At 47.0% G+C, this 13,365-nt stretch overlaps 1 protein-coding gene across 5 annotated transcripts in view; it reads left to right on the top strand.

Moving 5' to 3' along the window:
- Positions 1 to 6,079, top strand: part of RIC8B (RIC8 guanine nucleotide exchange factor B) — a 99,785-nt gene extending 93,706 nt beyond the window's left edge. For 2 of the 5 annotated variants that reach the window (XR_006784284.1, XR_006784283.1), the window contains one exon: positions 4,700 to 4,827. Coding sequence is in view for 2 of the 5 variants with exons in the window: in XM_045826511.1 (XP_045682467.1) it covers positions 4,700 to 4,811 (112 nt within the window). In the remaining 3 variants the exon portion in view is untranslated. Of the gene's footprint in view, positions 1 to 4,699 lie in introns of all 5 variants that reach the window. The other 3 variants (XM_045826511.1, XM_045826508.1, XM_045826510.1) reach the window with 2 other exon arrangements.
- The last annotated feature ends 7,286 nt before the right edge of the window (positions 6,080 to 13,365 follow it).

Below are 13,365 nucleotides of genomic sequence, written 5' to 3'. Positions count from 1 at the left end.
CTGTGCTAGACACGTAGGGGTATGGAAGTGAATGCATAGAACACTTTCCTTCTAATGTCAGCGATACTGTCTCACAGCTTTCCAACTTTGTAATGAGAATTATTTTCAATAAAAAATGTTCTTAAATGCAGGGCCCTTGAAAGAGAAGGCAAAAATTCCTCTGTACTGTAATCCTGACTTGTCAGCCTAGGATTTCAGTCTCCATCGAGATTCTCTGTTGTGCCCAGTATCTGTTTTGAGCTTTTTTTTTTCCTTGACCTCAACCAAGCGAGTCTGTTTGCCAGTCCCTGCACACAACTAACTCTTGCTTCTGTGCCTTTGCTTGACTAATTCCTCTGCTTCTGGGATGCCTTTCTCCCCATGAGTCCATGTTCATCTCTGCTGTTGCAGTCTGGCCCTGAGTCCATCTCCTGCAAGGAGCCGGTGGGCAGCATCCCCATCTCCTCCCGTGTCCCTCCCGCGTGTTCATGACTGGTGGAGCAGCATTTCTGTTCATGCTTCCCATTCTCCATCCACACCTTGCTGATCTGTTTACAACGGAGCTGATAAAATGAAACATTCTGGTATATAACCAGGTCACTTATCAGACCTTTTAGGATTGAGTCTCTATCAAAGTTTCATTTTGCTGTGTTTGGGCTGCTAAGTTGTATGATAGAGAGGAAGAATATCAGAAATGTTCTCTTAAGATGGCAGTTTAAAAAAAAAGGCTGGGCTCTACAAGAAAAAGTAGTCACATGTCTGTGAGTGAACCTCCCTTTCTGCTCACAAACAGGGCGAGATCTCATTTGAACAAATTTCAGTCGTAATAAGGGTATATGGACCTGTCGGGCTAGGGAAAGCAGGGCTTTGCCTGTCAATCATTTCAAGCTTACTGATCTGCTGTTCTGTAATTCCTTTAATATTGTTTAATATGTGTGTGTGTGTTATCTTCTGAATTGACTGAAAGCTTCTCGAGGACAGGGACCATGTCTTTTGTTTGCTGCTGCATATCCTTCTCCCGCTTAGTTCCCAAAGAGCGCCCTGATAAGCTTGGGGAAACTTTGCGTCATCACGTGGCAGGAAATGCAGCTTGTGGGTTCCAGCTATATTCCAGTCACTGCACTGCGCACTTTAGCTGTGTAATGACCTCTGCCCTCATGACAACTCGGTGAGGTGGGTATTTGCATCCCAGTTCTGCAGATAGAGAGTTAAAGTCTTAGTGCCCCAGGATTAGAACCTAGGGCTTTCTGGCTCTAAAACCTGTATGTGTCTTTCATTGTACCACAATAGTAACTAATATTTAGGACTCCTATATAGTTCATGGAAGTCTTTCGTCTGCATTTTTATTACTACTGCTACTACCACTATTAGTACTATTACTGCTGCTCCTTACATCATCACCAGGAAGTAGTTAGAGCTAGCATTTCCATCATTCCCGTTTCACGGATGGGAAACACACTCAGAGACTTGCCAAGACCACACTGGTAAGTGGAAGAGCCAGGACTTTGCCAACAGACCGCCTGGCTCCAGATCTTTTGGTTTCACTGCATCACATTGCTGCCTGAATTCATTTGCATGATGCACTGTTATGTGGCTAGTTATCGCTGACACTTCTCCTGCAGAAGTGTCAGTCAGTCCAGGCATCCGTGGAGCCATGTGGAAAGGAAAATAAGCCTTACCCTCAGAGGAGCTTCCATGTCAGCGGAGGGGTGAGACAAAGGCCCAGAAAATAAATGCGTGTGAAGAACAGTTCACAAGAGGGAATTAAAATACAGGGTAAAATATGGGGTCCTTTTTTTCTGTAGGTGAATTATTGGCCATAAAACTTTTGAATTGTTCTTAATTATTTCCATTGTAAAACTGGATTAAGGAGTAAGGGTGAAACTGATGGGCTTGATTTGAACATATTCCTCCTGGGGCTTGAATGAGCAAGTTAGCTGCTCTCTGCAGTTGCTACCTAGCCAGCATCAAAGAAGTGCAGCAGTGTCAGGGTGGTGGTGTATCTGCCCAGCAGTTCATCCCTGTCTTGGTAGAATTTCTCTAGTCTCACCTACTTCTGTCTACCCCAGCCCTTCACCCCACCCCATCGTACTGTACCTTCAAGCCCACCAACTTCCTCAGATCTTTGAACTTTCTTATCCCTTAATGTTTTGTTCCCAACAGATTGTCCCCTTTTTCTTCTTTTTATTAGTAAACAGTGTCCAATATCACAGAGTCCTCCAGCACAGAGTTAGGAAACCATGTGATAAAAATGCAGATATGCATAGTGTATGTCCTTGCTGGAGAGAGCTTTGAATGCAAACAGTATTCTAGCTCTCCACTAAACATTCCCACCCGGCTGTCGTGCAAGGACCTCATGCTCCTCCTGTCGTAAAGGTGTCAGCCTCTCACACCAGAGCTGCTCCATCCGCATTGTTCTCGCTGCAGTGAGGGGATTGACCGTCCACGTGGTCGTCTGAGCCGGAAGCACAGGGACACTCTGCTCCTCACTCTCTCCCCAGCCAGCCCCCTGCCCTCCAGTGGATCACAGATCTACCTCAGAAATGTAGCCTGTCTTCCCACATCACAGCCATAATCCAGCTTTCTGAGTCCTCTCACACACAGTTACCGTGACGTCCTGTTGACTTGTCTCTCTGCCACCAGTTTTCCCTGTTCTCGTGTGTCCTCCACATGCTGCTGGGGACAGTTCCCTCTGAGACCAGCCGGACCGGGCATTTTGGCAGGGCGAAACCCAAGCTCCTACTTGGGTATTTAGGACCCTTGATTGCTAGACCCCAAACTGTCCTTACCTCCTGCCGCTCCTTTGAGGACCCTCCCCACTCCCCAGACACAGCTCACAGGCTTCGGGGAGCCTTTCACAGCTCTAGAGAGCAGAGACAGACAGGGATGTAACACAACCCAAAAAGGTCTACAAAGTCACACAAGTAGATCGGGCCATGCAGAGCCCTGGACACCGCCTCCTTTGCCTGAAAGGCCCTGTGCCTGCTCTGCCTGGCACAGGACGCCTTGTGGTGTGCTTTCCCCGCCTTCCCCTGCAGGCCGGGCTCTGCTGCTCAAGAGCTGCCATAGTTCTTTTTTTCGTGAGTGTCTCACAGCATTTTACCCCATTCTGCTCTGAGTTGCTTTTCGTGTACGCATTTCACCCACTCAAATGCAGCCACTGTGCCCGGTCTTCCTGGTCTCCCTGATGTGTGACATAGGTCCTGGCACACGGGTCCTGAACAGACACTGCGCAGCTGACCTGAGTGGGCTCCCCCAGAGCAGTTAGAGCAGCTTGGCCGGGTGTGCACGCCGCAGAGAGCACTGGGCTGGGAGGCGGAAGCCCTGTGCCCCACGTCCAGTGCTACACTAGCTGTGTGACTTTGGGTAGGTCACTCAGTCTCTTCTTAACGAGGGGGTTGGACTAAATGATCTCTGAGGCCCCTTCGACTTTAAGTTCTATGATTCCGACCCCATTTCTTGGATCAGAAAACATGTTTCCTACTTTATAATATTCTGGATCCTCAACTTAGCCAGTCAGCCATCCATGTTACTTATTTTTCAAACTCTCAAATAGTCTTCCAGTGCTAGCCAGAGATGCTTGACAAGGCTACTGTTGGCTTATCAGGGACCACTGAGCTGTTCTTACCCCACGTCAGGATGTCTCACCGTACCTGTAGCTCCATCACGCTGTTGGGTGGCCGGCCCTCCCCAGGAGGGAGCCCTCTGTGCTGGCCTGAGAGGACAACGGCAAGGAGGCGGGAGGAAAGGAGAGGAGATTGTTTTGGTTGTAGTCGTGTTCAGGGGACGGTGCCCGTATCTGTGAGAACTGTGTTTTAAGCAGCTCATGTGCCAATTCAAGGCTCCACTTCAAGTGCACTGCTGACCTTCGGGGTAGAAGGACTAGAGTTAGCAACTCAACAGGTACATTTGCCGTAATCTCCATGTAATAAATCCGAGCCTATGAAAAGATTAAATAAATCTTTCCTAATGCTTTTTGATTGGCTTAATCAATAATTAATCATCTTTAGATGAGGCTGTAACTCGTGGAGTAGATATAATTGGATTAGCTGGAAAGGGGCAGTTGGGAAGCTTTGAAGAGATTAAAATGGCTGTCAGTCTCATAATTAAACTGCCACAAACAAAAGCAATGGTGTTTTTACAAAAGAAGGGGGTGGGGGGAGAGAGAGAGAGAAGGAAAGAAAAGGGAGGGAGAAAGTTAGGGAAGGCCAACTGATTCAAAATGAATCAATAAGTACTTATTTATCACTAGAGATTGGGGAGGCAAAAATCAAATTGGACGTGTTTATTCCATTGGATGAAATCCGCACGTATCAAGTCAGCCGTTTAATTGTATGCCTGGCCCACCGAGACAGGTGAAACTTGGGTAGCTTCAACTTCACGAAAACAAAACGAATCCACAAAGGGAAAAAAAAAAGTTAATTATTAAAAACAGAAGAGACCTGCTCCTTGTCCTGAGCCCGTTTAGACCTTGACTTTTCATACTTCTAATTGGCTTAGGAGGCTCGGCCTGTGTGAATGAAGTCTTTTATCTCCCTCTTTTTCTTTCCATGCCCCTTTCATCTTTCCTGCTACAAACACGCAGAGAGCTTGAGGAAAAATACTTCGGTTTTTAAAGACTTTTCTTTTTAAAAGGATGTGGAGTGGGGCGGGAGGGAGGGGTGTGTGTGTGATGCTGGTGAATACTTTTTTTTTTTCTTTCTTTTATCTCTTTTTCCAGAGAGGAGTTGCTCAAGCCAATGGGACTGAAACCCGACGGCACAATAACGCCTTTGGAGGAAGCACTCAGCCAGTACTCCGTCATCGAGGAGACCAGCTCGGACACAGACTAAAAGCATCACCTGCTCGGCTCTCAATATTGCTTTTATCAGCATCTTTTCTCTGTAGCTCCAGGGGAATCTTTTCTCTCAAACATTTATGCCCTTGCTTTGGCTAGAAACACATTAACTGGTTTACTCGTTGAGAATCCAGCATATTGAAGAGAGGTGACCTGTGTTTTTGCGACACTGAGGCATTCATACAGAGCTGCAGTTGGACGGAGTTGCCGGGGCTGGCAGCCGCAGAATAACGCCACCGCATCGGGACGGAACTGAAGGACTTCATTCTTTACGGCAGCCCGGGCCGAGTCTGGCAGACCCCTTTGCCAAGATTCTTCGCAGAAGACTTAGCTGCGTCCTTCCAGTCGCTTGTGTGAGCCGCCCCTTCTGAATCTCTCCAGCAGGCGGAGGCGCGCGAGAAGCAGAACGAGCTGCTAAATAAGGGCTGAGGCAAGTGACTTGTCAGACCAGGACCGACCACGGGGAAGCCGAGCAGCTGCTCCATGAACCTAGCCCCACTCTTCATTTCAGTTTTGTATAAATAAATAGAAATGCGCACGCGCACACACACACACACACACAGCCCCAGACTTGCAAACTGATTACCCTCTAAAAGTTTGTACGTCACTGATCTAGAACTTCAGAATACATTTCTCCCTATAAAGAGCTATGAATGATGGTTTAGTTCTGAGGCAGCTACAAATGCCTATTTATTCCCTCACGTACCTGAACACTAGTACCGTAGAACTGAACCCCCATCTGTACCGTTGCATGGGGAGCATGCATTCTGAGGTCTAACTCGGGGTGCCAGGAACACACGTCCTCCAACCCAGCAGAGGGAATGGGGACTCCCGAGCACTGGGAGTCCTTCTGTGGCCTCTGCCGGGGCTGGGAGGGTCAGCAGCACCCTTTTGTACATACAGGTCATTCATACGTCACGTTTTAAATTGGGGACTGTGTGTGTGCTGGTGTGTGCGTGTTCTACCTTTCTACCACATGATCAGTTTAATGGTAACCTTATTTATTTAAAAGAGAAGAAACACAAATAGTTACTGTTAAACTGATTAAGGCTGTTTATTTTTACTTTTAAAATTGGTCATATGAAGAAGTAGAAAATGAATCAGTGAGCCTAGTTAATCAGTGGCTAAAGTTGAAAAGGGGTTGGTTTCCTTTTATATATGTATGTATATTTGTATACATACATATATACACATAGATAATGTGCTTAACCACTGCCTTTTAAAACTTTAAATTAAATAAAACATTGGGGTTGATTCAATTTAGCCATCTGTGTGTGTTTCTTTACAGATACATGGGATGAACAACACTATTTCACAGTTCATGCTTTTTTCAAGTGCTTTTACATCCATTGTCTCACCATAGTAGCCTTTTGAAGGATAGGGACATGGAATGTAGGTGAAAAGTATCATTTATCCAGAAGTCACTTCTCTGGCAAAACAACAAATCAGGAGTTGTTTTTAAATGCCTTTGAACTGCCAAAAGAAATGTCAAGCATTTCTTGCAGTTTACTACTCACAGGAGAAAGCCTCGAGAATTTCTTTTTGCCCCTGTACTAAAATTTGCATACATTTCGAACATGTTTAGTTATCTGGCTTTCAAGCCCACAGAAACATAGCAGAGGAGGAGTGCTGGCTGGAAGGCAGGCCTGCTGAGAACTGGCCGGGAAGTGGCGAGAGTGAACGCACTGCGCCAGGGGTCGCAAGTCCGGGCAGCCTGCTTCCCAGGGGACACTCCTGTTGACCTAGAAAGCGTCTGTGTGACAGTGTGGCCCAGGGCTAATACTCATAGTGGTAACCGTGAGTTTCTTCAAAGAAAACAAATCCAGAACACTATTAACAAAACCGCGAAGGATACAATGCATTTTTGGATTTCCATCCAAAACAGTTGGAAATAGAAGTTGGTGGTCGACTCGTGTTTTAACAACGGTAAATAAAATGAAACTTGGCAGTTTATAGTTCTAGATCAAGTGAAAAAAGCGTAGAGAAGAAGAATTTAAGTATTTTTATTACTTCGTTCTACAAGTGCAGTTTTAAAGTATTTTTGTAATTTCTACAACCCAGTAGCTGTGGCGTGAGTGTCGCCCCCCACGCAGACGTGTCTAAGGAAACGGCCCGACTCCCGCGGAGCCGGCGCTTGAACAGTCCTGTTGAAGGAGCTGCGCGCTCGTGCTTTCCAAGGGTCCTGCTCCCTTTCCAGTTTCCCCGCGCTGGGCACTACGCTTTGATTTTGATGAAAGAATTTGCAGGGGGAGAGGTTCAGGGTGACCTCACCCTGCCCACGGAAAGAGAGCTGACGTCTGTTGCGTGCTTACTGCGTGGTGGGTTGTCCATGCATGTTAGCTCACGGAACCGCGTCACATCTCAGAGATCATCTCCGGAAAGCGCGTTACCCAGCGCCACACGGCAAGTCCGTCCGACTCCAGCCGGCATGGCCCCTAACCGCTTTCCTCCCCCTTCAGCACACTGCCCACCTTGGGTCCACCTTGCCTCCTTATGACTCTGGAATGCTGGAAGAGTGGTAATTCTCAGGCCATTTAAAGCAATAACTATTTCAGCAGAACCAGACTAAAGAACTTCATAAGCAAGAGGTGACCTGGCGTTGACATGTGAGTGGGAAGTGTGCAGTAATGTGTCGCGGGCAAGGGCCTGGAGTCCTTGAGGTCAGAGGCCGGGGCCGCATGCTCTCTGCAGACATCTGCCGGGGCTGCTGGCCTGCGGTGGGGATGCCGAGAGTGCTCCGGCCCACCACACTCGATGGGCCTGTGTCCCATCATCCCTCCTGACCTTTGAAACGGTGTGGAGGGATATGTCCTAAAAGGGGGCGCTTGAGCTGCTGCTTGGGAGTAACAACAGACACCTGAGACCCTTTTACATGACCAGTGGTCCTGGGAGGCAGGCAGGACAGACGTCATCCCTCCTTGACACGAGGACACTGGCTGACAAGGTACCAAGTACTAGGTAACCCCTGACCACCGTGCTGGTCTTGCCCCCTCCTAGTCCTGGGGGTCACCTGCATTGACTTCCTGCCCCACCCACCCCCCTCGATGATACAAGTAATATATGTTCATTGTGAAAAGTTTGGAAAGATGCAGAAAATAATTTTAAAAAATAATTCACCCAAACCCCACCAACCCTGAGAGAAATCACTGTTAATGTTTTAGTGTGTTTCTGTCCTGTGTTTTTTCTATGCATATATAATTTATTTTACTACAAGATGGGAATCATGCTGTATTTACAGATTTGTATCCTGCTGTTCTTTAATATATTGTGAGCATTTTCCCATGTCAATAAATACTCTTCAAAAAGTAATGGCTATATGATGTTCCGTTATATGAACTGTGGTAAACACTGCTAATCGCCCAGCCACTGTTATTCTTCACTAATAGAAGACATTATGACCGCCCCCCACAACCCCCCAAAAGAAAGGTTCCTGCTCTTTCCTGGGAGGCAGTGTGAGCCCTGCCAGCACCGAAGGCCCAGCAGGAAGTAGGAACAGCGCCAGGAAGAACAGGTTTGCCTTGCCACGTGACCCGAGTCTCGCAGAGGCCTCCGCAGCACAGATCACACAGATTAAGTGCCCAGGTGATTCTGTAGCTTTCATCAAGGAGAGGTACTTGAGAAAAGCAAGTGATCCAGGTGACTTTAAACAGGCATGTGCAAAAAAAAAAAAAAGACAAGGCATCAATCAATCGTGTTTACTGCTGTTGTTCTGGTTATCGGCAGTAATTTTCTTGGAGGTACTCTTCACTGTGACTTCACAGGGGGAGGAGGGATGGGTCACTCTCCCAAGAACAGGGCGACACCTATCAAGACAGTCGGGTGGTGGGTGTGTGGTGGCACCACGTGGAGGACAAGGAATGAGTGAGTGGTGTTCTAGGAACAAGCATGGGTGTGGGAGGGAGGGGTTTTAACACCTGCCACGGTAAGAAGTCTCAAAGAAAGCGAGAGGCTTCTAGAGAGGCCTGAGGAGGGCGTACCGTATTTCACTGTGTATAATGCTCACTTTTTGCCCAATTTTTTGAGGGGAAAAATAAGGATACTTATTATACATGGAAAGTACTAATTCCACATCTATATAAATCTTTTTAATTCTTTTAAAAATTTTTTGTACCTTGTACCTGTTCTCATGTTTTGTAATTATTTGTTACATAAAATTTCTTGTACCTGCCCTTGCTGGGTGTGGCTCAGTGGATTGAGTGCTGGCCTGCAAACCAAGGGGTCTCCAGTTGGATTCCCGGTCAGGGCACATGTCGGGGTTGTGGGCTGTGTTCCCAGTCGGGGGTGCATGAGAGGCAGCCACACACTGAGGTTTCTCTCCCTTTCTTTCTCCTTTCTTTTCCCTCTCTTTAAAAGTAAAGAAAATCTTTTTTAAAAAAACTTCTTGTATCATAATGTTAAAAAATAAATGCTAAAAGTCCTTTATATCACAAAAGCAAGTATCTAAATATAATTGATTAAAAAACTAAAAGATTTTTTTCCTGAAAGTTCAGTCCAAAAACATGGGTGCACATTAAACATGGCAAAATACGGTGCTACGCTGAACCCCTGCACCAAGTCTTCCACAAGCATCACAGCAGCCTTTCTGAAGGGGGAGGGGGTGATTAAGCCTCGGTGTCCAAAATTACTGTATAGAGTGAATCAACTTTTCTGTGCGCCTAGAAAGGTGTTAGTTATGTGGCATCCCCAGGGGGGAGAAAAAAATAGTCACTTCGGTCATTTTCTGAGTTTGTGGTTCAGAAGAACCCCGGTTGAGAAAGGCTGTCCTACAGGGAAAAAGGAAGCTCCTCTCCAAGGCTTCCAGAGTCAGGCTTGTGTTTCCTTCTCACTGCAGCACAGGGAAGGTGCCAGCCGTGTGCACGGACTGGGCAGGCCCTGTGCTGAGCACCTTACACACACTGCCTGACTTCCTAACAGTCTTACTATTATAACAGCTCCCACTTTTCAGATGGGAAGACTAAACCGTGAAGATGGTAGCAGTGTGTGTAAGACACGCACCCAGTAGGCAGCAAAACTTGAACTCAAACCTGTTTTAAATCCTACACTATGCGTTGCTTTTGCCATCAGGGAAAACTGTAATACAGCCTTAATTTATTTGGGAGAAAAAAGTCAGAAGGCACTGAAATGGGAAAAACAGAATTGGGACCGTAGTTGTAGCCCAGTGTTCCGCACACACGCCGTTTGCATCTCCCTGCGTGCAGTGCAGAGCACCCCACCCAGGAGCGAGCCTCCCCGAGGCCCGCACTCATCGGTCCATGCGAGTGTGTCCAGTAAACGGTTGTTAGGCATGGACTGCATCCCAGGCTCTGCTCGAGATGCTCGGAGACACAACCATGACTAAAAGCCCCTGGGCCCAGAGTGCCCCCCGTGTGAGACGTCCACCACCAGAGCCTGTTACAAAGTGCCACGGATGCCAGGGGGACTTTGGGTTCGAATGACCCAGATGCAGGAGCGACATCTCGGCATGAGCTCACGTGGGAGAGAAGATGGACCCCCGGAAGAACTGGTTCAGGCCAAAGGTCAGGGGCAAGAGGTTCTTGACGCTTGCAGAGCACAGGCAGCTGAGTGCAACTGGAACAAGGGCATCCTGGGCCTCACGATGGGACGGACACCCGAGGGGCAGTGTGGGAGGCAGGGGAAGGACACGGCCGGAAAGATCACTCTGGCTGCAGTACGGAGAATGGGCTGGAGGAGGGACGGACCGAGGCTGGGGAAAGGCTCCTGCATCAGCTCACGTGAGGGGTCTGCGGGGCCGGGCTGGAGTGGCGGCAGGATGTCCAGGAAAGGGATGGAGTCCAGGGACACTTAACCATGGAGTAAACACAGTTGGGGGTGGGAGAAAGGAGAGAAAGCTCATTTAAACTCACAGGTCAATGAATTTGAGGAGAAAATAGTCTGAAGACCAGCTCCCCACACTGTGAACTAAGCAACTTTGGTTTGGGGAGCAGGAGGGTGGGGCTACGTGTTATCTCAAGGAACGTACAAATTTGTATGGTCACCAAACATTTACACGGCGAACAAACAATGTCTTGGACATCAACTACTGTTTCACAAACACTGAACATATATACACATGTCGATGTGATGAATAAAAAGTTCATTCATAAGCGTGACTCAGTTCACAGTATTCTTGTGCCTATCTGTTTTGACTGTATTCTCTCCATCAAAATATACTAATGATGAACAGCTATCAGGTGGAAAGGGGATCCACAAAGCTCAAGCTTTAAAAAAAACCTCTCACGACTGAAAAGCCTTAGAACTCTGGGTAGGGAACAAGCATCAGGGACTCACAGCGAACTGGCACAGCGCTGAGAGGGTGCTGCGGTGGTCTCTGCACGGGGAGAGGATGAACAACCACGCTGTGGAGAGAACGGAGGTGCGGCAGGGGCTGTTGCAACCTAGCCTGGGTCTGCGTATCACACAGGAACACACACCTAGGACTTTATGAAATCCTTTCTTCACGATCAAGGGTAATTTCCAAGCCTGAAATTTTGCCTTCAAAGTGTAAAAACAAAAACAAAAACAAAAAAACTAAGCCATTTTTCTTATTCTTACTTTTTTTTTTGGTAAGAATTCTAATTCCTGCCTCCTTTACCCTCTAGCTCACGACAGAGGATGAGCTCACTAGGAACAAAATCATGGACTCGGGAAAGGAAAATACATATTAATAGATTTAAAACACCACTTCCTCACTTTACCCAAAGCAAACACTCTTGGAAGTAAAAATGTTACTAAGGCTTAATATCTGTGATTTCTATGTGGTTAAAAAAAAAGAGTTACTATCGTATATGAAATGAATCCATTTTTATACCAAAAGTACATTACGCAATGGAAATTAATGAAGTGAATTTCGTACTAAAAATGTATGTAAACCACACAAGGTCACCAACTGTTCAACAATGAAAATGAAAAGCGAGAAAGAAAAAGGAGTAGGCTCCATGAGCCAGAAAGAACATTTTTGAGCGTGTGTCTGCAAGAAGAAATTGAAAGTAATTTTAATCGGAGACAATTCTGGTTAAACAGAGAAGTTTGAACACCTGCATTTACATTGCGCCTCCTGAATGCACAATAAGTTGGTAGTAAATGGATGTCTTCAGTAAGGCCCAGGCCGAGCAGGACAACAAGAATGAGAAAGGAAATAACAGCAGAAAAGAACCATCAGCAGAATTTTGGAAACTCGAAATTAGATGAGCAAGGGATCATTGACATAGAAAGAAGATGCCCGATGCTGAAAAATTAAAGCCTACGAAAGCAAGCAGTTCTCCACAACCAGCTGGGTGCCCTACAATTCAACTCAGTTTTCACGCCTGGAGATGGCATCAGAGCCCACAGGTTAAGGGCTCAGTCCCAGGAGACCGTGCCCAACCCTCCGTCTCTGATCCAGTCCCAAGCCTTGGCTGTCACCTGTGCTACTGACCAACTAGCTGTGGATAGGAGGAGCCAACAACCTCCTCTCTGTGGGTTCAACTAATTTGCTAGAGCAGCTCACAGAACTAAGAAAAGCATTTTACTTATGAGATCACGCATTTGCTATAAAAGGACACAACTCAGGAACAGCCAGATGGAAGAGATGCACCGGGCAAGGCATTTGGGGAGGAGCCCGGAGCCCCCGCGCCCTCTCCAGGGCCCCGCTCCCCCAGCAGCACCTCCCCCTGTTCACCAACCCGGAAACTCTCTGAACTCCCACCCTTTGGGGGTTTTATAGAGCCTTTAGTAGCACAGGCACAATTGATTAAGTCACTGGCCATTGGAGATTGATTCAACCTGACCCTCCACCCCGGAGGTCAAGGGGTGGGACTGAAGGTTCCAACCCTCTAATCACCTGGTTGGTTCTTCTGACAACCAGCCCCCATCCAAAATTCACCTCAACAACGCAACAAATATACCTTACCATGTTCATCAGGAAGTTCCAAGGGTTTTAGGAGCTCTGTGCAAGAGACGGGACAAAGACCAAATATATATATTTTTGTAAATAGCAGTATCACAGCTTGCTATCATCATCATCATCATATCATCAAGCAATGAGATAACAGTGGGAAGTGAACTGTGAGACCCACGGGAAGGTAAATCTCCGGACAGAGTTACAAGTGCTTCAGCAGTTACCCTCTCCCCCTGGACAATCGCCCTGTGTGTTTTATTGAAGAAGTCTGCCCTTCCTTCTCATTCCTTCTCCAGCACAGTAGCCTCTTTTTTTTTTTAAGATTTTATTTATTTATTTATTTTTAGAGAGGGAAGGGAGGGAGAAAGAGAGAGAGAGAGAAACATCAATGTGCGGTTGCTGGGGGCCATGGCCTGCAACCCAGGCATGTACCCTGACTGGGAATCGAACCTGCGACACTTTGGTTCCCAGCCCGAGCTCAATCCACTGAGGTACACCAGCCAGGGCTTCAGTAGCCTCTTTTGCTGCACACCGTTGCTTTCTCCAAGACAAAACACGGGACAGGAAAGAAGACAGTTGTAAATACTGGACATTATCTCATTAATATGTCAAACGGTAAGGACTCTTGCCCCTTTTAACCAATGAGAAAATGGAGACTCAGAGCGATAAAAGT

This window comes from Phyllostomus hastatus, unplaced genomic scaffold (genome assembly GCF_019186645.2).
Source record: "Phyllostomus hastatus isolate PE091 unplaced genomic scaffold, TTU_PhHast_1.1 phas_scaffold_755, whole genome shotgun sequence".
NCBI lineage: Eukaryota > Metazoa > Chordata > Mammalia > Chiroptera > Phyllostomidae > Phyllostomus > Phyllostomus hastatus.
Note: the sequence above shows the minus strand (reverse complement) of the source record. Positions and strands in the feature narration are given on the sequence as shown.